The sequence below is a fragment of the Portunus trituberculatus genome, chromosome 35 (assembly GCF_017591435.1).
Source record: "Portunus trituberculatus isolate SZX2019 chromosome 35, ASM1759143v1, whole genome shotgun sequence".
NCBI classification, from domain to species: Eukaryota; Metazoa; Arthropoda; class Malacostraca; order Decapoda; family Portunidae; genus Portunus; species Portunus trituberculatus.
In genome coordinates, this window is record NC_059289.1 from 10,205,926 (window position 1) to 10,230,682 (window position 24,757).

At 45.8% G+C, this 24,757-nt stretch overlaps 2 protein-coding genes across 14 annotated transcripts in view; one reads left to right on the forward strand and one right to left on the reverse strand.

Moving 5' to 3' along the window:
* LOC123513155 overlaps nt 1-24,757 on the forward strand; it is a 143,753-nt gene that overhangs the window by 99,613 nt on the left and 19,383 nt on the right. For 5 of the 11 annotated variants that reach the window (XR_006677275.1, XR_006677274.1, XR_006677272.1 and 2 more), the window contains one exon: nt 21,937-22,110. The exons of the other annotated variants lie outside the window; for them this stretch is intronic. Coding sequence is in view for 2 of the 5 variants with exons in the window: in XM_045270072.1 (XP_045126007.1) it covers nt 21,937-22,110 (174 nt within the window). In the remaining 3 variants the exon portion in view is untranslated. The remainder of the gene's footprint in view (nt 1-21,936; nt 22,111-24,757) is intronic. 11 annotated transcript variants of the gene reach the window in all.
* The window catches only part of LOC123513154, a 104,090-nt gene that overhangs the window by 69,946 nt on the left and 9,387 nt on the right, over nt 1-24,757 (reverse strand). For all 3 annotated transcript variants that reach the window (XM_045270068.1, XM_045270069.1, XM_045270070.1), the window contains exon 2: nt 16,390-17,409. In XM_045270068.1, coding sequence (XP_045126003.1) covers nt 16,390-16,398 — 9 coding nt within the window. In that variant the 5' untranslated portion in view covers nt 16,399-17,409. The remainder of the gene's footprint in view (nt 1-16,389; nt 17,410-24,757) is intronic.

Here is a 24,757-nt window from a genome sequence, read left to right on the forward strand (position 1 = left end):
TTTTAAATGTCTACCATCTTTTCCACCACCATTTCTGGGAAGGTGAAACTCTGAGGGACGGATAGGACAAGGAGCAGCGCGTGGTGTTTATTGCCTGCTGTCCGCCGCTCTTCAAATACTTCACTCGCACTTACGAAACTTCACTCGTTTCTATCATTATTTACGTAAGTTAGTTCTGGAGATACTCTTGGGTGTTCAAGCCGTTGGAAGGTGGAGAAACAAATCAAGAAGAGCAAACACGCAGATGTTATAAAGAAGTAAGAAACAAAACTTTAGAGGCGAGACCAGGTCAAGAGAGAGAGAGAGAGAGAGAGAGAGAGAGAGAGAGAGAGAGAGAGAGAGAGAGAGAAATGGATTGACTATTTTTGTACATGTTGCGATATTTGACACTTTTTGAGTGATTTACTGTCCCATACCTTTTGAATTGACAATATTCTATGCACTTTTGTGATGCATTTTGTACTTTAAAGGATACAGCCAATAAACATTTTGCTATCTGCAAATTTATGTATATACAGAATGTATGTATAGTATGTATGTATGCACGTATGGAACTGTATCACTGTCAGAGCCCAATATTAACGCTTATTTATGTTCTGTACCCGCGCGTACCATCAGCTGACGTAAACCACCGATTGATTCTGTGTTTGTCGGCTGTTTCCATCAGTCCGTCTGGCTCTCTGGCTGTCTGTCATGTCTGTCTGTCTGTCTGTCCGTTCTGTGTGTGTGTGTGTGTGTGTGTGTGTGTGTGTGTGTGTGTGTGTGTGTGTGTGTGTGTGTGTGTTTACGTATGGAAATGTGTGTTTGTCGGTGCAGTGCAGCGCAGAATTCCGGGCCCAGCCGCGCCTTTTTCCCTCCGCTTACATCAGCCTGAATAGGGGCCCTCTCCATGTGTGTGTGTGTGTGTGTGTGTGTGTGTGTGTGTGTGTGTGTGTGTGTGTGTGTGTGTGTATGAGGGAGTGGGAGAGTTAGGAAGTGGAAGGATAATACAAATGAAACGAATGAGTGAATCTCTCTCTCTCTCTCTCTCTCTCTCTCTCTCTCTCTCTCTCTCTCTCTCTCTCTCTCTCTCTCTCTCTCTCTCTCTCTCTCTCTCTCTCTCTCTCTCTCTCTCTCTCTCTCTCTCTCTCTCTCTCTCTCTCTCTCTCTCTCTCTCTCTCTCTCTCTCTCTCTCTCTCTCTCTCTCTCTCTCTCTCTCTCTCTCTCTCTCTCTCATAAGGAAAACGAGCTTAGGTAGCAATGTCCGTCGGTCTTGAGCTAAAAATGAGAGGAGTAATTCATTTACCAATACTAAGACTTGTCGCTGCTCCATCGTGAAGGCGGGGAGGAGAGGAGCACCCTGCCGACCTTGCCGCTGGGAGGAATAGGAGGAGGAGAAAGAGGAGGAAAAGGAGAGCGTGGAAGAGAAGACAAGGTGTTGGAGGAAGACATGTGAGAATGGGAGAGAGACAGACAATGAAACTTCACGACGAGGAGCGTGTACACAGCCAGTGAGAAAAACTAGTCACCTTCCTCATTAGTAGAGAGGCAGAGGTGCGCTGAAAGATGTTTGGTTTATGTAACTCCAAGAGCTGGAGGAGGAGTACTAATTAAACAGAGGGAGAGGAGGGAAAGGAGGAGGAGGAGGAGGAGGAGGAGGAGGAGGAGGAGGAGGAGGAGGAGGAGGAGGAGGAGGAGGAGGAGGAGGAAGAGGAAGAGGAAGAGATCATCACAGTGAGAGTTAAACTGAAGGTTAAGACTTTTTCTTTTCACTGCCCGTTGCAGACACGCCACATCATAAACATGCCATGTTGTGCGACGAAGGTGTGTGCATGTTTAAGATGTGGAAATGTTGAACGTGTACTAGACCTCACCGCGTTGCAATATTCAAGCTGCCCACCTTGATGTGACGCACCAGATTCCAACGCCGTGGTACAGTGGAATGAATCATGCGCGCTTTGGGGTCCGAGGGGTCTCCAAACGCACGGGTTCGAATCCTGTTCACGGTCTGAGTGTAGGTTGGGCTTCCTCACTCGGGGCAACGGTTTCCTAGCGGGTGGGCTTTGAGATAGGAAGAACCCCCAAAAGTATCCCTTTAGCCCATAAATTCCCGTGAAAAATCCCACATGGTATAAATTAAAAAAAAAGGTAGGGACCTTAATTGATGCCTGCGCTTTGACGTTACTCATCCTCTTTACTTGAGGCCGTCCACGCTTCCGCCTTTATTGTGCGATGGATCTGTACCGCAGCGCGTCTTATGTTACATTTTGAGTGCATGTGGTGAAGCGAGTGCCGATCCGTGGCGACATTTTTTTACTACAAACCTTTGATGATTGTTTTAGTACGAGTATCTTCTTACTCATTCCCTTTTCGCCTTCAGCCTGTACTTAGAATATCAATGGACTGCAAAACTCTTCTGAAGCACATGTACGTACATTCCAGTCAGCTGTAGTGACATTCCTCTTCCTCTTCTTTCTCCTCCTCCTACTCCTCCTTCCCTCTCATTCACTGTTCGATAAAAGTCTGCTAATCATCCTTTGCTTGAACACACACACACACACACACACACACACACACACACACACACACACACACACACACACACACACACACACACACAGTAGATAATTGCATTGCGGCGGAATCGCCTCCTGAGCGCGGCTTTGCAGCAACACGTGTCAAATCTGGCGTGGGCAGCTTGAGGCAGGTGAGTGTTCCTGACTGCCATTCTCGCCACCAGTATTCTCTTTTGACTCTCACTAAGCTGAGCGACAAGTGACTGCTTTAGTTTTTGGTTTCTAATTTTGGCTCCATGCATGCCATGCCAGCCATAGCTGGCCGCGGTTTGTCTTCTTGCATCCTGGTTGGGTGCTGAGATTTTACACTCTGAAGACTCAAGGAGGCAGCCATGTAGACTGCTGGTGTGATTCTGAAATTTAGAGGGACTCTTCAGATTGTAATCTGTGTAGATCTGAGGACTGAATTTGGTTATGGGGGACACTTTCTAGTCCATTTGAGTTCTTTGGTATTGTTTAATTTTAGTCTTGTAGGTGACATGGATGTCGAAAACGAAAGAACAATGGTGTTGTCAGTGTTGTAGAGTGCGTGGTGTCCTTGCCGCCTCGCCTGGCCAGCGGCACAATGCGCGCGCTACACTGATCACGGAGTGGTTATCGTAAGTGTCACTGTTACGGGAAACGAGGTTGTAATCCTTTGCGGGTTTATTTGAGGCCCTGATGATGGCTTTAGTAGCCATTCGCGAGGGGACGAGGCATCTGCAGCGAGCAGTTTGAGGCTATAAGGGAAATCAGGATGTTTGCAGTTTTGCGCAGCGAAACAGTTGTGTGTGTTCATGCGTGAGCCGGAGACTGGAAGGCTGTGGAGGCTTCCTGACACCGATGGGCTTATAATGACGGTCGGTCCTGCTGGAGCTCAGCCGGCAATCTGCCTTGCTTCGAGGTGTTTTGGGTCTTTGCTACACTATATTAGACACATTGAGACATTCTCGATCTCTGTATCGATTTACTCAGCCGTAACTGATTCTTGGCTGCAGTGTTTCTAAGTAAATCAAATAGTTCCATCTTATCAATGTCATGAAAGTTTTCACCCCCCCTTATTAAATGGTATTAGTGTAATGTTGTTGCTCTTATTTGTAAGTTGTGTCATAGTTTGTGTATCTTCTTTACGTCGTCGTGACTCGATGGACCGTTTTTGCAAGCTTTCTATCAACATTTCCTCGCGTAAAACCTTTGGAGAAATCGTTACTCGGGAAGGCACCTCCACACAGACCATTTATATGTAGAAACTTTTCAGATTTCATTTGCACTTGAGCTGCAAGACGAGTACAGACGAGCAAGTCAGAGATGTGAGAGGGAAAAGCAATAGTGTAAGTAGAGAAATTCAAAACACTTGTGGTCGACAGTGGCAGAGTCAAGAGAATGCTGAGTGGAGGTGGAGGAGAAAGTGAATAAATGTTGGTGAAGTGAAGTATCTAGAGTGTTCTGTGACAAGGAATGTCAGAGACTGAGATGAAGATATAACGAAAAATAATCTGTGGAGGAGAGACATAAACAATGAAGAAGAGAGAATAGAAAGTTAAAAAGAACAGGTATTGAAAAATGGGCAGTGCTCTCCCGAAGCATTAAAAAAGGAGGATGCGAGAGGGAAAGCAGGAATAAAGTGTACAGATGAAACTCTTACAAGATTTGAAAATTGTAGTAAGAAGATAAGAGAGTGGTACAGAAGCTATTAAAGGAGAGAGGGAAGCGCTTGTTGAGGGGAGATCTGTGGCGCAGCAGAGAATGAGATGGAGATTGAATTGGGACGCTGCTATAGAGAATGAGAGCAGCGGAAAACACAAGGGAGAGAAAGTACTGGTGAAAATTCGTACACGGGAACAGCTCCTCACACTAGGGAGGCAGGAGGGAAGCTAAGTATTACTGCGTGTGTAGCTATTACTTTTATGCATAAAAGGAAATTTGAGGTTTGTTTGAAAATATTCCAGCAGATTAGTGTATGTAAATATTCCGGCAGACTATAATGGACAGTATTTTCCGTGTTGTGATCAAAGATAATTTTTTTCAGTTTGGATTTCACGTTGAGTAAATGTTGGAAGCAAGTCGATTCAGGCTCTAGGAAGACCGCCTTCTGTGTGTAGTGTCCAGGCGGAACTCGGTGCATGTTTCAATATTTTCAAGGCAGATGAAAAATTAGCTTTGTGTTCCTGAATCTTGTCCAGACGGACGTCATGGGAGAGGAGTTGCTTGTTTTTGTTCAGAAGTTTTCCTGTCATCTCGCCGTCTAGTTCTCTGTCTGGTGGAACTTTTTGCGGTCTAGTTGTCCATCTGTTTTCTGCGGTTGGTGCAGTCCTCACGGCACGGCACTCAAGGCGAAGCCATTACTGGCAGCTCTCCCACTGTGCTTCAGGTGCCTAATATTTTCGAAGCCCGGGCTGGTGGACGGCCGGACTTCAATATTATACACGTGTGTGAATTTTTATCCTTTTCTCGACTGAGACGCTTGTATGTTTCAGTCTTGGCTTTGCAATGAAGGCGAGGCAGGCGATGAGCAAAGATAGAGACGCTCTGGGGAAAATAGGAGGCTGAAATATGGCCTGGAAAAATCGTTTTGTATGATGTATTTTGATATCATATGGTTATGTGAGGTTAGGAAGAATTGAGGGGGAGGAGGAGGATGACGCAGATGATTCGAAGGAATAGATGAAACTATTTTGGAAAGGAGAGTAAGGAACAGGTGAAGGGTCGAGAAACACAGGGTGATGAAGGCGAAGGTGAAGGAGCAAAATTCTGGTTGGGAGTTAGATTTTTATGAGGGAAATATTGAGGAGACATGGAGACGAAGGAGGAATGAAGGAAGACTGGAAGGAAGAGAGGGAATGAGAGGAAGCCTTAAAAAGTTCACCCAAGTCCCGAGGTCACTGAAAGTAATACGTAACATGTAAGAAAGGAACAAAAACTAGAAAAATTGAAAATCTCAGCAAAGAAAAACATGGAAGGTTGAAGGACAAATTACGTGAAGGGAAATGCAATGCTCCGCCTTAATTTGCAGTCAAAGCAGCTCCGTCTTGCCTCGCCCGTCGCGGTCAGGCTGGCAGTGGCAGTCAGTGTTCTCAGCTGGGCGATCCCGCGTCCACGAACCATTAGCCCACTTCCTGGCGGCGAGGCTTTACGATCACGGCACCAAAGTTTAGTCATTCTTAACCATCCCAACTTAACGTTCCTCCATTTTTCACGAATAATCTAAAAGGCAGGAGTGCGGGAATTACAGCAGTGTTCTTCAAACTTTTTTTTTATCACGACTGAGATTGATTTTATATACTTCCTTCACGACCCAGTGCAGCTGTTGTATTGTAACACACAACTCCCCCTCCACACACACACACAGAGTCTTGGAAAACCTTGTATACTTTTTTTTCAAAACTGTTCCCACACGCACACAAGGGTTGGGTTGGTGGTCGCTTTTTAAAATTTCATCACCATGCAGTATTGAGGCGGCACAGGAGGCTGGCAGCGCCCATTCACCTTCGCCTCACACCGTGCTGGTGCAGGGGACTGACTCCCGCTGCCGTGCTGGACTCACTACAAAGTCACGCCGTGCTGGTGCAGGGGACTGACTCCCTCTGCCGAGCTGGACTCGCTAGTCACGCCGTGCTGGTGCAGGGGACTGACTCCCTCTTCCGAGCTGGACTCGCTAGTCACGCCGTGCTGGTGCAGGGGTCTGACTCCCTCTTCCGAGCTGGACTCGCTAGTCACGCCGTGCTGGTGCAGGGGACTGACTCCCTCTGCCGAGCTGGACTCGCTAGTCACGCCGTGCTGGTGCAGGGGACTGACTCCCTCTTCCGAGCTGGCCTCGCTAATCACGCCGTGCTGGTGCAGGGGACTGACTCCCTCTGCCGAGCTGGACTCGCTAGTCACGCCGTGCTGGTGCAGGGGACTGACTCCCTCTGCCGAGCTGGACTCGCTAGTCACGCCGTGCTGGTGCAGGGGACTGACTCCATCTGTTGTGCTGGACTCGCTAGTCACGCCGTGCTGGTGCAGGGGACTGACTCCCTCTGCCGAGCTGGACTCGCTAGTCACGCCGTGCTGGTGCAGGGGACTGACTCCCTCTTCCGAGCTGGACTCGCTAGTCACGCCGTGCTGGTGCAGGGGACTGACTCCCTCTTCCGAGCTGGACTCGCTAGTCACGCCGTGCTGGTGCAGGGGACTGACTCCCTCTGCCGAGCTGGACTCGCTAGTCACGCCGTGCTGGTGCAGGGACTGACTCTCTTCCGAGCTGGCCTCGCTAATCACGCCGTGCTGGTGCAGGGGACTGACTCCCTCTGCCGAGCTGGACTCGCTAGTCACGCCGTGCTGGTGCAGGGGACTGACTCCCTCTGCCGAGCTGGACTCGCTAGTCACGCCGTGCTGGTGCAGGGGACTGACTCCCTCTTCCGAGCTGGCCTCGCTAATCACGCCGTGCTGGTGCAGGGGACTGACTCCCTCTGCCGAGCTGGACTCGCTAGTCACGCCGTGCTGGTGCAGGGGACTGACTCCCTCTGCCGAGCTGGACTCGCTAGTCACGCCGTGCTGGTGCAGGGGACTGACTCCATCTGTTGTGCTGGACTCGCTAGCCACGCCGTGCTGGTGCAAGGTCCGTCTGCCGAGCTGGACTCACTACATAGTCACGCCGTGCTGGTAGTCATATCAGGACAAACACTGTGTTCCGGGGAGTGTTTCAGCCTGGACGTCCCCACAAGTCCCTGAACCTCCCGGGAGTGGTGTTGGTGTGCTGTGTTGTACTAACAGGACACGGGAATCCAACACATCAGCGTGTTTCACATTCACTCGTGTGTAAATTACTATTGCGGGAATACGAAGTATTTACATTTGTGTTCCAACATTTACCAGATTATTAATAGAATGGTGATGAACAGCTGGTCTTGTCTAGTCCTGCTAACTTTTCCTTTTTGAGTTATTGAAAAACAGTTAACTGTGCAGTTTTCTCAATGTACTTGACTTGTGAATTAAATAACTTGTACAGAGTCCCCTCACTACTTCACATGTACCGTACACAGTGTTGTGCAATGTCCCAGACACTGTATACAAGTATTTATCATCAACTTTAAGCAGGATACGCCTGATGGTCAATAATGATTACTGATGCCTCTCATTTCGTCGCGACAAAAAAAGCCACTGGCAATAATTCAGTTTTATGTTTACATGACTGGTTCATTCACCACCTGCGCACCCATTTGGATGACGGCAGTGAGTGCGGTACTTGCCTTAATGTTCAGATGATGTGCCAGTTTTCTTTATTTTTATAGAAATGGCAAAATGTTTAGCAGGACTGAATGTTATCGGTCGTCTCTGTCACCACGATAGGCAGGCGTCGGGTCGCCGCTGCTGCTGGTTCATGAGGCCAAACACGGCGTCGGTCTATGATGGTGAATGAGTCATTGACATCATGTTGACCCTCTTCTGACATGAGCCTTGAGTCACTTACAGCCACCCGGATCATGGCCAATCAATTTACTTTTCCTTGATTCTCCTTTGTGTGCGTCCGTGTAGCATACCGTGCCTACCTTATCCTGCCCTGCCCTGCCCAGCCCTGCCGTACCCTACCATGATGGCTTACAATTATTCAGCTTGTACTTTAAATGGTGAACAGTGAACATTAATCGATGGATTGACTTTTCCCAGTCCTTGCCACTTAAGTGTTTGTGAGGAATTCTATATATGCTATCAAATGTTCTCTCTCCCTTCTCTCGTTTATTCTTTCTGATTTCATTGTCTGCTAAACTTGGAATCACTTTGCTTTTCTCTGTAGTTTCTAGGAGTGTATGTGTGAAGGAACCATGGAGTTGGTGTATATTTCGGTTTTGGTGCTTTCATCGTCTTTGTTATTTCAAGTAATAAGCCATGTAATGAAAATTGGTTCATAGGTTTGTTAATACTCATATGCTTCATTCCTGCATGTTATCATTGTCATTTCCAGATGTGTTGCTTCACCAGCTTATGTTCTTCATCTAGTATTTTGTGATTCTGTGAGTTCTTCCTTCTCTCGCCCATTTCCAACACATGACGTCTCTTTGCATTAAATTCCACCTTTAATTTCCGATTCCATTAGCAGACTGTGTGTGTGTGTGTGTGTGTGTGTGTGTGTGTGTGTGTGTGTGTGTGTGTGTGTGTGTGTGTGTGTGTGTGTGTGTGTGTGTGTGTGTGTGTGTGCACCATCACGAATAGGCACACTCTGTGGTAGAACACATTCGTTTTTTTTTATTACTTTACTTTTTCACCATATGTATTTATTTATCATAATTCATTCTATTTGTCTTTATTTTATCTTATATTTTATTCTTTTTTTTTATTTTACTGCCAATAATCTTTACTCATTTGTTTCCCACATATGTGAAAGGTGTAGGAGAGGAAGTAATGACGTGACGTGACGTGACGTGACGTGACGTGACGTGAAGACAATGTTTGGTGTTCTGAAACACGGCCCGCCAAGTGGTCCTTTCTCTCACTGATACATTCAGCCTCACTTCAGACCAGAAGACGCTCCTCAGCACAACATGTAGAAGAATCCGTAACACAGAAGAAAGAATGAAGGGGGTGCGCTTTCAGGTATTTGGAATATCGAGCTACAAATAGATCCGTCATGTGATGTAGACACGCGCAGGACGCGTCACGCGCCGGCCAGATAATCGATGGAGAGATAGAGTAACGGAATAGCAATCCAGTATTGGCAAAGAGTATCGAGACAACATCACCACCAAATTGTTCTGTCCTTCTGCATGCGTGTTGCCTACTAGCGCACAGTCTGGGCCGCCTGTCCAGAGACACGTCACCCACTCACTGCTTGACTTGCCACCTCTGTTTATTTATCTATCCGTAGTGCATGGTAACGGTGATGATGATAAGAATTGTAGTAGTAATAATAATGATGATAATATTAGTAATAACAATAATAATAATAATGATAATAATAATAATAATAATAATAATAATAATAATAATAATAATAATAATAATAATAATGATAATAATAAAAATTGCTATTATTGTTATAATGGTTATTATTATTATTATTATTATTATTATTATTATTGTTGTTGTTGTTGTTATTAGTATTAATTTTAGTATTGTTATTATTATTATTATTATTATTATTATTATTATTATTATTATTATTATTATTATTATTATTATTATTGTTATTATCATAACAGTTAATGTAACAGCAGACATGTACAGAGAATCTCTGAGTGTCGCCTTGTGAGTGCATTCTTCGTGACAGTATCGCAACGCTCACGTCTCGGTAATCATAACTCCGGGAGGTCCATTTTTACGCGTCCATTCGGCTTCATTCTGTTCTTTAAACGCCGCGCCAAACGTCACGAAGTTTCGTGCCAGCAAAGAACAAACTCGGGAAACACTCCAAACGAAACACTTGAACTTCGTCTCACGAACTTGGTGAGGGCGAAGATTAGAGGGAATTGAAGAATAAAAGTGCAGAAAATTGTGGAGTAGAGAGACTAAGAATAAGAGGGACAGATGTATGAACACGTGATGTGGTGAGGTATTCAGACATTAGAGTAGGACAGATGGGTGAAAATTAGAAGGGAAAGTGAGAAAATAAGGTCAGTGTGGACAGAAGTGTGAAAGTACACACTATTACTGAGCAGGAAAAGAAAAAGAAAATTACTAGGAACACGAAACATTTAAATACAACCCAGTAAAACATTTCAATACAAAGACGCAAAACATTTTAGAAGGCATTTTTCTCTTTTCTTTTCTCTTTTAGATAATTCTCCCCTGATCTGTAATTTGTCTCTTTCCTTGGCGTAAACTATATGACAGAGATTCACCTAAGTTGCTCTTTTTAATCCAGCTGTTTTCTTCTCAGGATAATAAAAAAAATGATAAAAAGACGAATAAGTAAATAAGAAATAGAAAACCAGGAGAGGAAAGAAAACCAGGAGAGGAAAGAAGTTTAAGGAAAGAAGAAAACATTTACAGTAATGAAGAAAAGACGAAATATTTGCCGGCGCACATAACACATAATGCTCAAGGTAATGGAGACAAATACGGTGAGAAAGAGTAAAGTAAACTGCGAAAACTGAAGCCATGGAGCGGGAGAAAGGCTAAGAAAGGCGACACGGCGTACAGGAAAAGTATTCATAAAGGGGGAGATGTTTGCGACAAAGAGACCGTGAAAGGGAGGAAGCAATAATGTCAGCGTTGTTGTGAAGGAGGGAAGAAGGAAGAGATCAGGGAAGAAAGAAGCGGGAGGTACATAAAAGGGAAGGGGGAAGTGAAGGTCTTGCTTTACCGTCCATGTTATGAGAGACATTTGAAGGAGAGAAAGGAGGAGGAGGAAGGAGAAGAGAGATCGCGAAAAGAAGAGGAGGAGGCACAGGAAAGGTATGACGAAGAGGATGGGAAACGTAGATTAGTGATAGGTTGTTTGATTGGGAAGAGAGAGAGAGAGAGAGAGAGAGAGAGAGAGAGAGAGAGTGTGAGTGAGTTTTGCTTTTACATCGACAACTACTACTACTATTGCTACTACTACCACCACTACTACTACTATTACCACCACCACTACTACTACTATTACCACCACCACTACTACTACTATTACCACCACCACTACTACATCTATTAATACCACCACTACTACATCTACCACCACCACCACTACTACTACTACTACTACTACTACTACTACTACTACTACTACTACTACTACTACTACTACTACTACTACTACTACTACTACTACTACTACTATTGTGTATGAGAGGAAGGGGGGAAATCCTTGGGGACATGAAGAGGCGGCTCTGAAAAGCATAAAACAGTGTGAGGAGGCGTCCATCATAAGTGGTAAGGAAGGGGATAGTGGCGGCGGAGTCTGTGCTCGGGAAGGGCCTGAAGCACAACACTGTTCTTTGGTCTTGGCACAGCGGGAAGAAAGCACGAACCTCTCTGTGTGAAAAAGCTTCTTAGACACACAATAGGAATTTTTGAGCGTCGCCTTAAATAACTTTCGTCTTGGTTTGTTATTCTGTATTCCCTGTTTCTTCTATTATTTTATTTTAATTTTTACTTTTGTCATTGAGTTATAAACATCTTCGGATTCTTTGTAGGCGCTTCCGGTTAAGAGTCTGAGTTACAATGGTGTGCAGTGCTCGGGGCGAAGGGACGTTGACGTGCATTGGCTGGACAGAGTAATAGCCGAGGGTGCGGGGAAGGCAAGGACAGGAAATCAATGACAATCAACTCAGAGAATTCAAGAAGCAGCGGCTGCAAGTCTTTCTCCATTTTAGTGCAGTTCAATTTACTTTCTGACATTCATGTTTTTGTGGCAAGAAGATTGGATGTGTGTGTGTGTGTGTGTGTGTGTGTGTGTGTGTGTGTGTGTGTGTGTGTGTGTGTGTGTGTGTGTGTGTGTGTGTGGACACGTTATTGTATTATAGTAAAATTGCCGTTGCTTTTATATCGTTTTATTAGCACGAGTGTGACTCTTTAGTGCTTCAAACATTTTTCCCTTATTGAGTAACTTGCATATTTTGATCCTTTAATTTTTTATATTTTTATATTATTGTATGCCTTGTTCGTGCCTTTAGTTATACTCTGTCAGGATGGCCATCAGACGAGGCCGGCCGACAGCTGTGGAGACTCGTAACAACCGACAGTACGTGCTTTTGTCATTCACGTAAGCCACGGGGACCAAACATGGGCAAAATAGTGTTTGGACTAAGGGGAAATTCTCTCTCTCTCTCTCTCTCTCTCTCTCTCTCTCTCTCTCTCTCTCTCTCTCTCTCTCTCTCTCTCTCTCTCTCTCTCTCTCTCTCTCTCTCTCTCTCTCTCTCTCTCTCTCTCTCTCTCTCTCTCTCTCTCTCTCTCTCTCTCTCTCTCTCTCTCTCTCTCTCTCTCTCTCTATCATGATTTTTGCCACCCACAATTCATAGCTGGAAAAATTAAGACATGAGATCTGAAAATGTTTTCCTCCTTTGGATGGTTATGGCGATGATGGCGGTGGTGGTAGCGTCGGTGGCGGCGGTGGTGGCGGTGGCGGTGGTCTCACAACTCTGCCTCTTTACACACACTGTTGGCAGCTTCACGGGGCTTCTCAGTAACCTTGCACTCCGCCTTTCCGTGCCCTCGCCAGGTCGCCCTTGCCTTGCTGCTCCAGCCAGTCTTGTCTTCACCGAACATTCATCAATTAGTAAAATTCCCTTGTTCTCCTGAGTCTCATCCGATCAGAGGAATAGTCCAATATTTCTTTTACATTTCCTGAACTTTAGAGAGAAATTCCCGAGACATTTCTTTTGATTCTTCTCGTGCAGGGAGATCACGGAGCGAGTGAATAATGAAACCCTCTTTGATGGGAATGCTAATATCACGGAAAAGAAATAAAACTCTCGGGTATTTTCTTTTACGTTCTTAAGGCAACTGCAGCTCAAGTGAAGTGGAGTGGAGTGGAATGGAGTGGAGTGATAGACGAATGAATGGATGGAAGGAAATAAGGGAGATGGAATTAAGGAGAATTGTTGTTCTGATTTCTGATTCTGGTTTAGTTCTTTCGATGACTGTAATTTTTAGATTCCCTTTCCCGCTACCCTCATATGCACATCCTCTACTAAAGTGGCACACAAACATACGTACGCCCACAAGCCACCCACACACTCAAATCAATAATAGAACGAAATCTCCTCCTCCTCCTCCTCCTCCAGCTTTTTACTTTGCTGCCCTGTCTCTATCACTAGTTGTTGGTAAACAGTCTCAACAAACAGTCTAGTAAGGATTTCAGGGTTAATTTTTTGCAGTTTGTCTTCCTTTGTGTTTGCATTGTATTCCTCCTCCTCCTTTTCCTTTTCCTTTTCCTTTTCCTCCTCCTCCTCTTCCTCCTTTATTTCCTCCTCCTCCTCCTCCTCCTCCTCCTCCTCCTCCTCCTCCTCCTCCTCCTCCTCCTCCTCCTCCTCCTCCTCCTCCTCCTCCTCCTCCTCCTCCTCCTCCTGCTGCCCCCAAGTAACTCATAAGCGATTATTAATTTATTACTGACCCGTTTCCCAAGGTGGACACGAGGCGCCTGAAGGTGTCTTTCTGTGGGTGTTGGCTGCAGGTCTCAGACTACATCATTACCGCTAACAATCTGCCCGTGTTATCCGCCAGTCCTGCTCAGCGCCTTCCCTCCCTGCAGCCTTCCCTCCCTCCAGGACAAGCAGCAAGGAGTGTGTTAGCTAGTTTTTATATTCCCTTCATGCCTCTCTTTTCCCTTCCTCCTTTCTCCCTTCTCTGTCTCTATTTCCATCCGCCAGACCTTCTTGTCCCTTTCCCTTCTATTATTTTTCATTCCTCACTTCCTTCCTTTCTTTCTCCTTTCCGTCTTTGCTTCTGTACATTTGAATTAGTGTAAATGTTGTATCGATTTTTTTTTTTTTTGGACATTTTACGTCTTAAGTTCCAGAACAATGCTTCCCAAACCACCTTACGTATGCCTCTTTTTGCTTCCAACAGACCAACAGTCCTCCCCCCCGCCCATACGAATTATATTGTCAGTTTATTGGCAGGAGAGGCGGCGATAACACACGCAGCAATGACCTTCATGTTGCGACAAAACTCATTTTTCAAATAAGTCCACGTCTGTACATAAATAGCTGGATCTTCTTTGACATTACGGTTTTCTTCTTTTTTCTTCATCTTACAGAAAGTAAGACTGTGATGTCCTGTGGCGAGACACCACAGAAAGACTCTTGTTGCACCCTTTGATATAATGAAACAAGTGAATCATGGCCGCGGAACATGATTACATTACGCCGGGTCACCCTTGATGCCCAGGAAGCTTTTGGTGCAGATTGTTGCCAGTGGTTTCCTCTCCTGGTGCAATTCGCCGCTGTCCCTCGCCCCTTTCATCCCAATACCTGGTCCAGCGTGACGGGCGGCGAGCCGGACCACCGACCACTGCTCTTCTCTCAGAGCGCGCCTGTTGAACGGCTTTGCTTTTGTTATCATTGATCGGCAGCGTGGCCTTGTGTCCAGGATGCATGTATGTGTGTTTGTATGTATGTACGTATGTATGTATATATGTACGTATGTATGTATGTATGCATATGAGTACTTATGTATATAGTACCTATGCATGTTTCAATGTGTTGGCCAATGCTTGTGTGTTGAACTGAGTGAATGGGTGAATGATGTTTATGTACGCATGTGTGTGTGTGTGTGTGTGTGTGTGTGTGTGTGTGTGTGTGTGTGTGTGTGTGTGTGTGTGTGTGTGTGTGTAAACCATATGTTTGTAATCATTCTCTCTCTCTCTCTCTCTCTCTCTCTCTCTCTCTCTCTCTCTCTCTCTCTCTCTCTCTCTCTCTCTCTCTCTCTCTCTCTCTCTCTCTCTCTCTCTCTCTCTCTCTCTCTCTCTCTCTCTCTCTCTCTCTCTCTCTCTCTCTCTCTCACAATAACATTACTGTCCTTCCCGCGTCTCTCATCATCTCAACCAAAGCTTTCCTGGCGTCGATTAAGGCAACTGTTACGGAGAGGCAAAATGACACACCGATCTCTTCCCTTCCCTTCCTTTCCCTCTCTTTCCCTTCCCTTCCCTCTTCTTCCCTTCTTCCTTTCCCTCTCCTTCCCTTGCCTTTGCTTCCCTTCCCTTATATTCCCTTCTATTCCCTTCCCTTCCCTTCCCATCTTTCTCAGCCAATCGTCACTCATCATACTCACAACAGCAATGTTTTCACACTCAGCCACACTCACTTTTATGGTTTATATCCAGCAGAGTGTGCGTGTGTGTGAAGCCAGGCTGTTGGCAGCCACGGAGGGGGACGCTTTGTGTGGCTGACTTGCACTGAAAAAACGGTGTGTGTGTGTGTGTGTGTGTGTGTGTGTGTGTGTGTGTGTGTGTGTGTGTGTGTGTGTCTGTGTCTGTGTGTGTGTGTGTGTGTGGTTGAAGTTATTCTGGACCACAGTTGCTGGTATTCTAATCACATTACATGCTCTTTTTTATGAAGTATCTGTCAGTTCAATCGACTGGATACTGTAGTCAATGAATATTAATTATCTCTCTCTCTCTCTCTCTCTCTCTCTCTCTCTCTCTCTCTCTCTCTCTCTCTCTCTCTCTCTCTCTCTCTCTCTCTCTCTCTCTCTCTCTCTGTGTGTGTGTGTGTGTGTGTGTGTGTGTGTGTGTGTGTGTGTGTGTGTGTGTGTGTGTGTGTGCGTGCATGTCTGTCCACATGGATGTGCGTGTGCCCGCGCTGGCCTTAAACCCGCTCAAGGTAATCAAGGAATTGTTGAATTCCATTAGTGATCATCACAATGCATTCATTCATTAACTTCCAACAATACTAGTCTTTGCTTCTTTCTCTCGCTTACAGCTATTGTCTTCTAATTACTTTTGCAATTAATCATATTTTTTTCACTTTCTTTTCACTCTCGCCACACCTGAGTAATGCTAATGCTTCCCTAAGCTGGGTATGGCGTTGTAATGGTTCAGTACATCGGTAGCGTGACCTTCACCTTTACTGACTAAGAAGACCTGTACAGACCATTCTCGTGACCATCCAAAGAGTTAACTGAAGGCTGTAAAGATTTTGTGATGAATCTGCATGTATTGACGCATCACGTGAAGACCATGCAGCCTTGGTTGTTAATGCAGAGCTATGTTACATTTGTTATGTTATATTGCGTTATATCCGCTAAGATAATCTGACCCTATCATAGCAAACTTACATTAGCTTAATTGTCTGAGAGAGAGAGAGAGAGAGAGAGAGAGAGAGAGAGAGAGAGAGAGAGAGAGAGAGAGAGAGAGAGAGAGAGAGAGAGAGAGAGAGAGAGAGAGAGAGAGAGAGAGAGAGAGAGAGAGAGAAATCGTAGCAATAGTCGTAGTGATAATAGTAGTTGTATTAGTACTTACCCCAGTCATCTTGTTGGGCGGGGACGGGCGTGGTCAGCGCGGGCGTAGCTGGGCGGGGCAGGAGGATGACACAGGCCAGCAGTGCCCACACCCTCGCCCGCCCACACCAGCACCTCCGCCCCCGCACTCTCCCTCACCGCCACATCAGCGGGGAGTGCCGCGGCGGGGGGCAAGGGGCGGGGGGCGGGGCTGGCAGGGTGTTGGGGGCCTGATGGTGGCAGGGCTCCAGCCCCGCGAGACTGGCGCGGCCAGGCGATGTCAGGCAGGTCTGGGGTGCATGGTTTTGTGTGTGTGTGTGTGTGTGTGTGTGTGTGTGTGTGTGTGTGTGTGTGTGTGTGTGTGTGTGTGCGTGTGTGTGTGTGCGCGCGCACTGGGCGTTACTCACAATAACACTTTAATTTTCCCTTTTCAGTCTCTCACTCACTTGCTTTTTCGCTCCCTCACTGTTTTCCTCTTTCTCTCACTCTGTCACTCCATCAGGCAGTTCTCGATCTCCCTGGATTGAGTCACCGTCACCTTTACCGTCACTCTCTCTGCCACAGTTCACAGTCTGAAGTGTGTTCGTTGTTGTTTTAGCGGCTTGTCTTTCTTTCCTTCTCGTCTTACCTCACGGCACGGTTTCTTACTGTCGCCTCTTCCCGACAAGCTGCAGGCAGTGTGCGTTGGGTCTTTTTCCTCCTGTGGTTACTGCAGGCACGTGTTTCTTTCATTCATTCTTTTCTATAGTGTTTGTTCTGTCACTCGCTTTTTCATTTATTTGTTTTTTTTATGTAGAGTTATGCTTTGCACCTTATATCACGCATATTTCAGTTTTCAATACTATTATTCAACACAACGGGCGCTGTTCCTCGCTCGTGTATAAATATATGTATGTATATGCGTATATATTTTCCGTGATGTATGTGTTATTTTTCTGTTATTCGAGTCTCTAAATCAGCGGACTAGCGCAGTATTTGTTTCCCAGTTCCCATGTAAACACGGGAATCCAAACACACGCCTTGTCAGAGCATATATTTACACCTGTTTGGAAAAAAAGATAAAAAGGAAAATTGTAGCGAAACACATACAACAACTCCCATTTGTTTGGTAGTGGGTGGTGGCGTTGCTTCCGCGCGGGGTCACTCACACATACACAAAATTACACACCCAACTCAAAAATTATCCAAATACGATCACAGTCCCGGCCAGAAGTTAGCCAACGTGCCACAGTTACATCCACTCTGATCTGCTTTGACAATAGTAATGGAATCTGTCAACCTTAGCTTTCCTTTCCTTTCTCTCGCACCGCCTCGTCTCGTCCCTCTTGTCTCTTTAGGAAGCGTGAGTCTTGATAAGTCAGAAGTTGGTGTCAGTAAGATTCATGGATACGTAGCAGTGGTGAATGACGTGTGTGTGTGTGTGTGTGTGTGTGTGTGTGTGTGTGTGTGTGTGTGTGTGTGTGTGTGTGAGGGGAAAACAGTGTCATGACAGCATTGATCGTGTGAAATGTTGTGAAATGTTGCACTGTCCATGATGAAATATTACTTCAGTGTATTCGTGACCCTTACCTCTCCCTCTCCCTCTCCCTCTCCCTCTCCCTCTCCCTCCCTGCCTTAATATCACCAACTCTCTCATGACACTTACTCACCTTTCCTCCCATCCCATTCCCTTTCTCCATCTCTACCATTACTCTCACTCACTCCCTCTTAATTCATTTCCTCCCTTCATTCATTCATTCTTATTACACTCTCTCCTCCCTCTCCCTTCATCCCACTACACTTCCCTTCACTGCCGTCCATTTCTCTCAATCACTTTCCCTTTTTCTCTTCTTCCAGTCCCATCCCATTCCTTCCTATCTGGTTCACTTCCTTCTAGTGCGTTCACCCATACACCTTCATGTTCCATCTTCCCCCATTAACTCACTATTTCACTCCATTACAAATTAGACTCTTACTTGATGTCTCGCTCCTCTTCCCTTCCACTCACACATTCATCTTGTCCTCCCACTCATCATTCAGTGCCTCGTTCTTTTCAATCGTCCACCCTCCATATACCATTACGTTTCTTTCAAGTCTTCTGTTCCTTATGTTTTCCTTCTCTTGTTCCCTCTCTACCCTGTTTTCCATGCGATTTTTTTCCTTTCCTCTTTCGTCCATCTCTCCACTTATCCTTTACTTTGTGTCTTTTTCTCTGTCATCCCCTTCCTTTCCTTTCCTCTTTCCACAATACTTCCCATCAATAAGTTATTTCTCCCTCACTCCTTCAGAATCCTTCACTTCCAGGAAAGAGCAAGAGACCTTTGTGTGTCCGCCGTTCGCTGTCACGTGTATGCAGATTTTTTGTGATAAGATTTACATTATATATTGATAGACTCCTTTATCATAAACTCGTGGACTGACGCTATTGCTTCCATATCACGATGAGGAGAATGTGTGTGGGTGGTTCTTCCCGTAGTGGACAGCAGTGTTTCGTATGGACGTGGTTGCTGCAGTGACCGGGAATTGAGTCAGGTTCGTGTCTTCCTGACTGCCCTGCCATCTCCTTACGCAGAGAGAAATCGTTTGATGTAGATTTATTGCGATTTTGACTCCATTGCCTTAAAAACGAGCGACTAAGGAGTTCACAGTTTGAAAATGTCTTGCTTAGTTAAATCGTTACTCATATCCAACACACACACACACACACACACACACACACACACACACACACACACACACACACACACACACACACACACACACACACACACACACACACACACACACACACTACACCCAATAAAACGAGACATATTCCAGGAACATTATAAATCCATGCATTAGGAAAGTAATGAGAGAGGGAGGGAGGAAGGGTGAAAACTGTTCAATGCGAGATAGGAACAAAGAGGAAGGGAACGATGGTGAACAATAGAGGAAGGGAACGATGGTAAGAGAGAGAGAGAGAGAGAGAGAGAGAGAGAGAGAGAGAGAGAGAGAGAATTTTTATTTCTTTATCGTATAATGTTTTGTTTTTTCTCTCTTCCTTCTGATTCTCCTCCTCCTCCTCCTCCTCCTCCTCCTCCTCCTCCTCCTCCTCCTCCTCCTCCTCCTCCTCCTCCTCCTCCTCCTCCTCCTCCTCCTTCTCCTCCTTCTCCTCCTGTTTCTCCTCCTCCTGCTTCTCCTCCTCCTCCTCCTATTTCCTAGCTCTTCTTTATCAATTTCTTAACATAGTCATGAAAAGAATGAGTTTTGAAAAGTAGAAGCATCAAAGGAGGAGGAGGAGGAGGAGGAGGAGGAGGAGGGAACAAAGCGAAGAAGTAAGAGGAGGAGTATGTGGATGACAAAGTGGAGGAAAAAGATAAAGTTGAAGGGGAAGGAAACTATGGAAAAAAATTAAGGGTAAAGGAAAAGGAGGAGGAGGAGGAGGAGGAGGAGAAGGAGGAGGAGAAGGAGGAGGAGGAGGAGGAGGAGAAGGAGGAGGAAACAGGCGATCACCTTCAAATGAGTTCCCTCTCAGGTCAGGTTTGGCAGACCCGATCGATCCTCATGTCTTCCCAACACCTGTTTGTTGTGTACTGCTGTCTGTCTGTCTGTCTGTCTCTGTCTGTCTGTCTGTTTTTCTGAGTGTCTATTGTATGCTGTTGTCCGTTCATCCTTCCGTTCGTCCGTCCGTGTGTGTGTGTGTGTGTGTGTGTGTGTGTGTGTGTGTTTGCGGACGTCAGCGGGGCGGCGCCGGCACCACTGGCAGGCACCAGTTTTGAGGTTGGCGTGATAGTAATTACTTGTGCGGGATAGTAAGTTTGGCATCGTAAAACTAGGCATGTCTCATTTTTCTCTTTCTTTACGTGCCGTTCTCCTGGAAACACTTACCTCATTGGACGGGGAGTTTTCCTCGTCTTTCCCGCGATAAATATTTCACCATTAAGTGAGCAGCTTCCGGCATGAAGAAATACCTCTCGCCAGCCTTGCACTGAAATCCCCATGGCATATTAACTGTTTTTGTCATTATGAAATAGAAAATATCAATCTTTTGTCAGAGAGAGAGAGAGAGAGAGAGAGAGAGAGAGAGAGAGAGAGAGAGTGTGTGTGTGTGAGAGAAAATTTATGAGTTTGTTTTTATTAGTTTTTTTTTATTCTTGTTGTTGTTGCCTTTGTTGGTGGTGGTGTTATTATCATCACCATCACCATCATCATTTCTTATCATTATATTCATCATCATCATCTTCAAGGCGAACCTACTGTATTAGGTGAACGCTTCCATCATAAGAATCACTGCCGCTGTTCACGTCTTCGTTGTCGTTGCTGTCGTCGTTATCGTTGTTATCGTCGTTGTCGTTGTTGTCGTCGTTGTCGTTGTTGTCGTTGTTGTCGTTGTTGTCATTGTCGTTGTTCTCGTCGTTGTCGCAGTAGTAGTAGTGGTGGTGGTCGGTGTCCTACTGATAGAATCATTAAGGCACAAAGTGGAGAGGCAAGTTGAAAGAAATGGCTACGTACATTTGGAGAGAAACTACACTTTGTTAATTATAAAAGTTTCTGCTGCACAACTTCATTACACGTGGACAGTTACGGTGACGGAGTGGCGGCCTAGGAGGAAGGAAGGTTAATGTGACGGACAGGCGACGTGTGGGAGGTTACTGTGACGGAGTGGCGGCATAGACAAGGATGTGGAGGCGAGGCGGAAAGAACAGGATAGAGGGAGGAATTCTGGAGACTCGGTGGAAATGAAATAGAGGAATAAGAGAGATCAGTGAAGGGAATCGCCTGAGGCCTTCTCCCTTCATCTGGCTGACAGAGGAAGTTCTGGGGGATTGGTGATGTAGCGTCTTTTTATCTCTATAGTGTCTCTTTTCTGGGTATACTTTAGGTTAGGCTGGATTAGGTTAGGTTAGGCTGGGCTGGGTTTGGTTTGGTTTGGTTTGATTGGGTTAGGTTAGGCTACGTTTGGGGTTACGTTGGGTTGGGTTAGATTAGGTTGGGTTAGGTTGGGTTGGGTTAGGTTAGATTTGTGGTTAGATTTAGTTTGGTTAGGTTAGGTTAAATTGGGTTATTCTTTTCGTTTATGCTGTGTAGGTACTGGTCAAGGAAAACCAGAAATAAATAGATAAAGTTACACCGAAGTACCTACCAGGATGGAAAACAAATAGAAAATAATGCAAATAATTAAAAGATAGAAATGAGGATAATTACCTTCAAAATATTTCTCGAGGGATTTCAAGTCATAGGAATGATGAAACAGAAGCAGACAGGGAGTTGATGAATAGTGTCAATTGTTGTCTTACATGTGAAGGATCTAAACAAGTTACGAAGTATTATAGAAAACGGAAAAAAAATTCTTCCCCAGAAAATGAAATGAGTATGAAAGCTCAAATGATTTAATTTCAGGTGTGCCTTGATTTACGTTCCTAGTAAATGATTCTCTCTCTCTCTCTCTCTCTCTCTCTCTCTCTCTCTCTCTCTCTCTCTCTCTCTCTCTCTCTCTCTCTCTCTCTCTCTCTCTCTCTCTCTCTCTCTCTCTCTCTCTCTCTCTCTCTCTCTCTCTCTCTCTCTCTCTCTCTCTCTCTCTCTCTCTCTCTCTCTCTCTTTTCCACAGAACCTCGACACGCCTCATCTCTCCTTTACACAGAGCAGCAACACAGTCCAAGTTTTACCAATCAATGGAATCACCGCTGCCTCGTTATGCCTTTGTTATGTGTCTCCGCTCTTTGTCGTCCCCATGTCCTGCCATTGCCGTGAAACTTGGCGCTTGGGAGCCGTACGTCCTGAGGTAAGCGTGAAGGCAGCGTCGTGTTGGTGAGATGTTGAAGCTTGGCAGGTGCAATATCGAGGAGTGTGACAGGTGGTGGAGATGTGAGGCGACTGTAAGTACTTTATTCCCCCGCTGCAGCTTGTCCTCTGTGATGGTGTTCAGTCGTAGTGCTCGCGGGGCAGGCTTCGAATGGGCTGTGTAGTGTGTACTGTAGCAGGGGTACTGAGTAGGCGTTTGCTAATTAGGCGTGTTCACTTCTTCCTTGATGGGTGATTCTGGTGCAATGCCTGGGAATTCTTAGAGAAAAAGAGCAAATCATCCACCTCTCTGACGACTGGTTTATGGTTGCCGTAAGGAGGTCCATCTTCCAGCATGACAGCCGGTGGAGGGGATGGGGGAGACTAATGGTAAGTGATGCTGCTTCTCTTTCACCTCCTCTTCCTCCTTTTCGTGCTGAGTTTTCGTCATTTCGGCGATGTCGTCATTCTTTCTTCCTCTTCCTCCTCCTCCTCTTTCTCTTCTTTTTCCTTCTCCTCCTGCTCCTCCTCCTGCTCCTCGTCTTCGTCTTCGTCCTTCTTTTCGCTCTCCTCCTTCTGTTTGTTCTTTGCTTCTGTTCCTTTGCGATCCCTTTGTCTTCCCTTTCACCTCCGCCCTCTCCCGTGCCTTGCCAGGGTCAAGGCTGGCCAAGTGAACGGCGCTTGGCTCTTATTGGCCATCGCTGGTTTGATTCACGAGGCGGCTGCCGTGCTGCACTCAGCCCAATGAAGCATTACCGGCGCCCCAATGCCTCACTGCAGGCCAAACTCGGGACGAATAGTGATTTAAGGCCGCTTTGGAAGTCCACGAGTTCTTGTCAGAAGCAAACGCCGATAGTGAAGTGCCTCCTGGTGAAAATATGGCGCCGGCGTCACTCACCGCGGCACTGCAAGGCTCCCCTCCTCGCCTGGTGCTGGCACTGAACACTTTGGCTGGTGTGGCTTCCCTCCGAGCCAATGGAGTGTTGTGGTGTTTGCTTAGCGGATGATACGGAGAAAGGTTATTGACAGCAGAAGCAGAGAGCAGACCACAGTAAGGTCACCACGAAGGCACTTCCCCGTGCACATCTCTTACTCATCATCAGGTGGAATGGTACACGGAGAGTCAGATTGCCGAGACTTGCTTGAAAACCACCTATAGATATGAGACAGACTGCAGTGTTCACAATATTCCAGTTTTTATATGTAAAGAAAGAGCGTACAATTGCGTACAAAAAGACAACTATGAATAAGCCACCGGTGCCGTGTGACATGCAGGTCATGGGGCAGCTGAGCTAAGGCTGTGCTGACCCAGCTTACAATATACAGCACATTGGAAAAGTTGGTATTTTATGTTCCAACGTGGCCTGCCGCCGCTCCCTTGCCGTCCATCATAAAAATGATGTCCAGGTCCTCGGAGGCTTTCTTCCCGACCGAGGCTTCTCATTTTTATGGAAGACTCATATATATTCGTATAGCTCGATAAATTACGTAGACAGACAAGTTGATGGCCGCTGACTCCGTTTCTCCTTTATCTTATTGTCAATCTTTGGTCACTGTTCACTTCCCCTCCTCGCCATCATTGCTCTTTACCGACACCCTCTCCCTGCCTGCTGCCCTGCCTCGGAAGGTCATAGTGGCACCCTTCCCTGGAGTTATTGTGGCACTAACGATTTGTGAGTGTTTACTTATTGCCTGACAGGAATGAAACCACTCCTTAGCCAAAATAAATCAGCAAAGTCTTGATGAAAAATACGAGTAATATGACGCGTAGTGACGGGAAACCAAAACGGGACCTCTTATTTACTGTAATCATTCATGTTCAGTAATGGTTTTCTTCTTTTCCAAGACTCGAGACAAAATAATGGAGTAAAATCAAGGTAGTCACCGCCTCGCCCTCCCGCCTCATTGCAGTGACGTAATAAGTCTGACAACACGACACTCACACCAAAACTCCTCCCGAGCTGTTCCTCGAGGCTCCGAACACCCAACTCATACAAATTGACCAACAAACACAGAACAACACCAAACTCTTGCTCTCTTGTTAGGGCAAGTTTGTTACGGCGCCAAGGAAGACACCACCACCACCACCACCACTACTACCACCACCACCGCCATTATTACCGCCACCAGTATCACCACCACCACTATTACCGCCACCAATATCACCACCACCACCACTATTACAACTATCACCACCACCACCACCACCACCACTATTACCATCCCCACAACCACCACCACCACCACCACCACAGCGCCATGTATAATGAAAGTGTAAATAAAGTTAACTATGGTGTCTCGTTTCCGTCAGGTGAAAGCCGAGACACCAATGCACAGTTGTAAGAAAAAAGAGTAATATAAACCGGAAAAATTTAGCTGCCACGTCATTTGTCCCTTTCTTTCGGCTAATTCTTTACAAGTCTTTTAGTAAACTTGCATTTGAAGTGCGTCATTTTTTCTGTTGCCCTTGACTAATCTCCCTCTTGCATAAAAAAAAAAAAAAATTCAAATACAAATCAGGAGTCACATTTATTCTGTGTCATGCGTTCGCGTGTCCGATACTGCATGTAATTTTAGTCACCTCACTATAAGGAAAGCTGAGAAAGTGGAATATTGGGTCTCAAAAATGAATTTTATATAAGTCATAT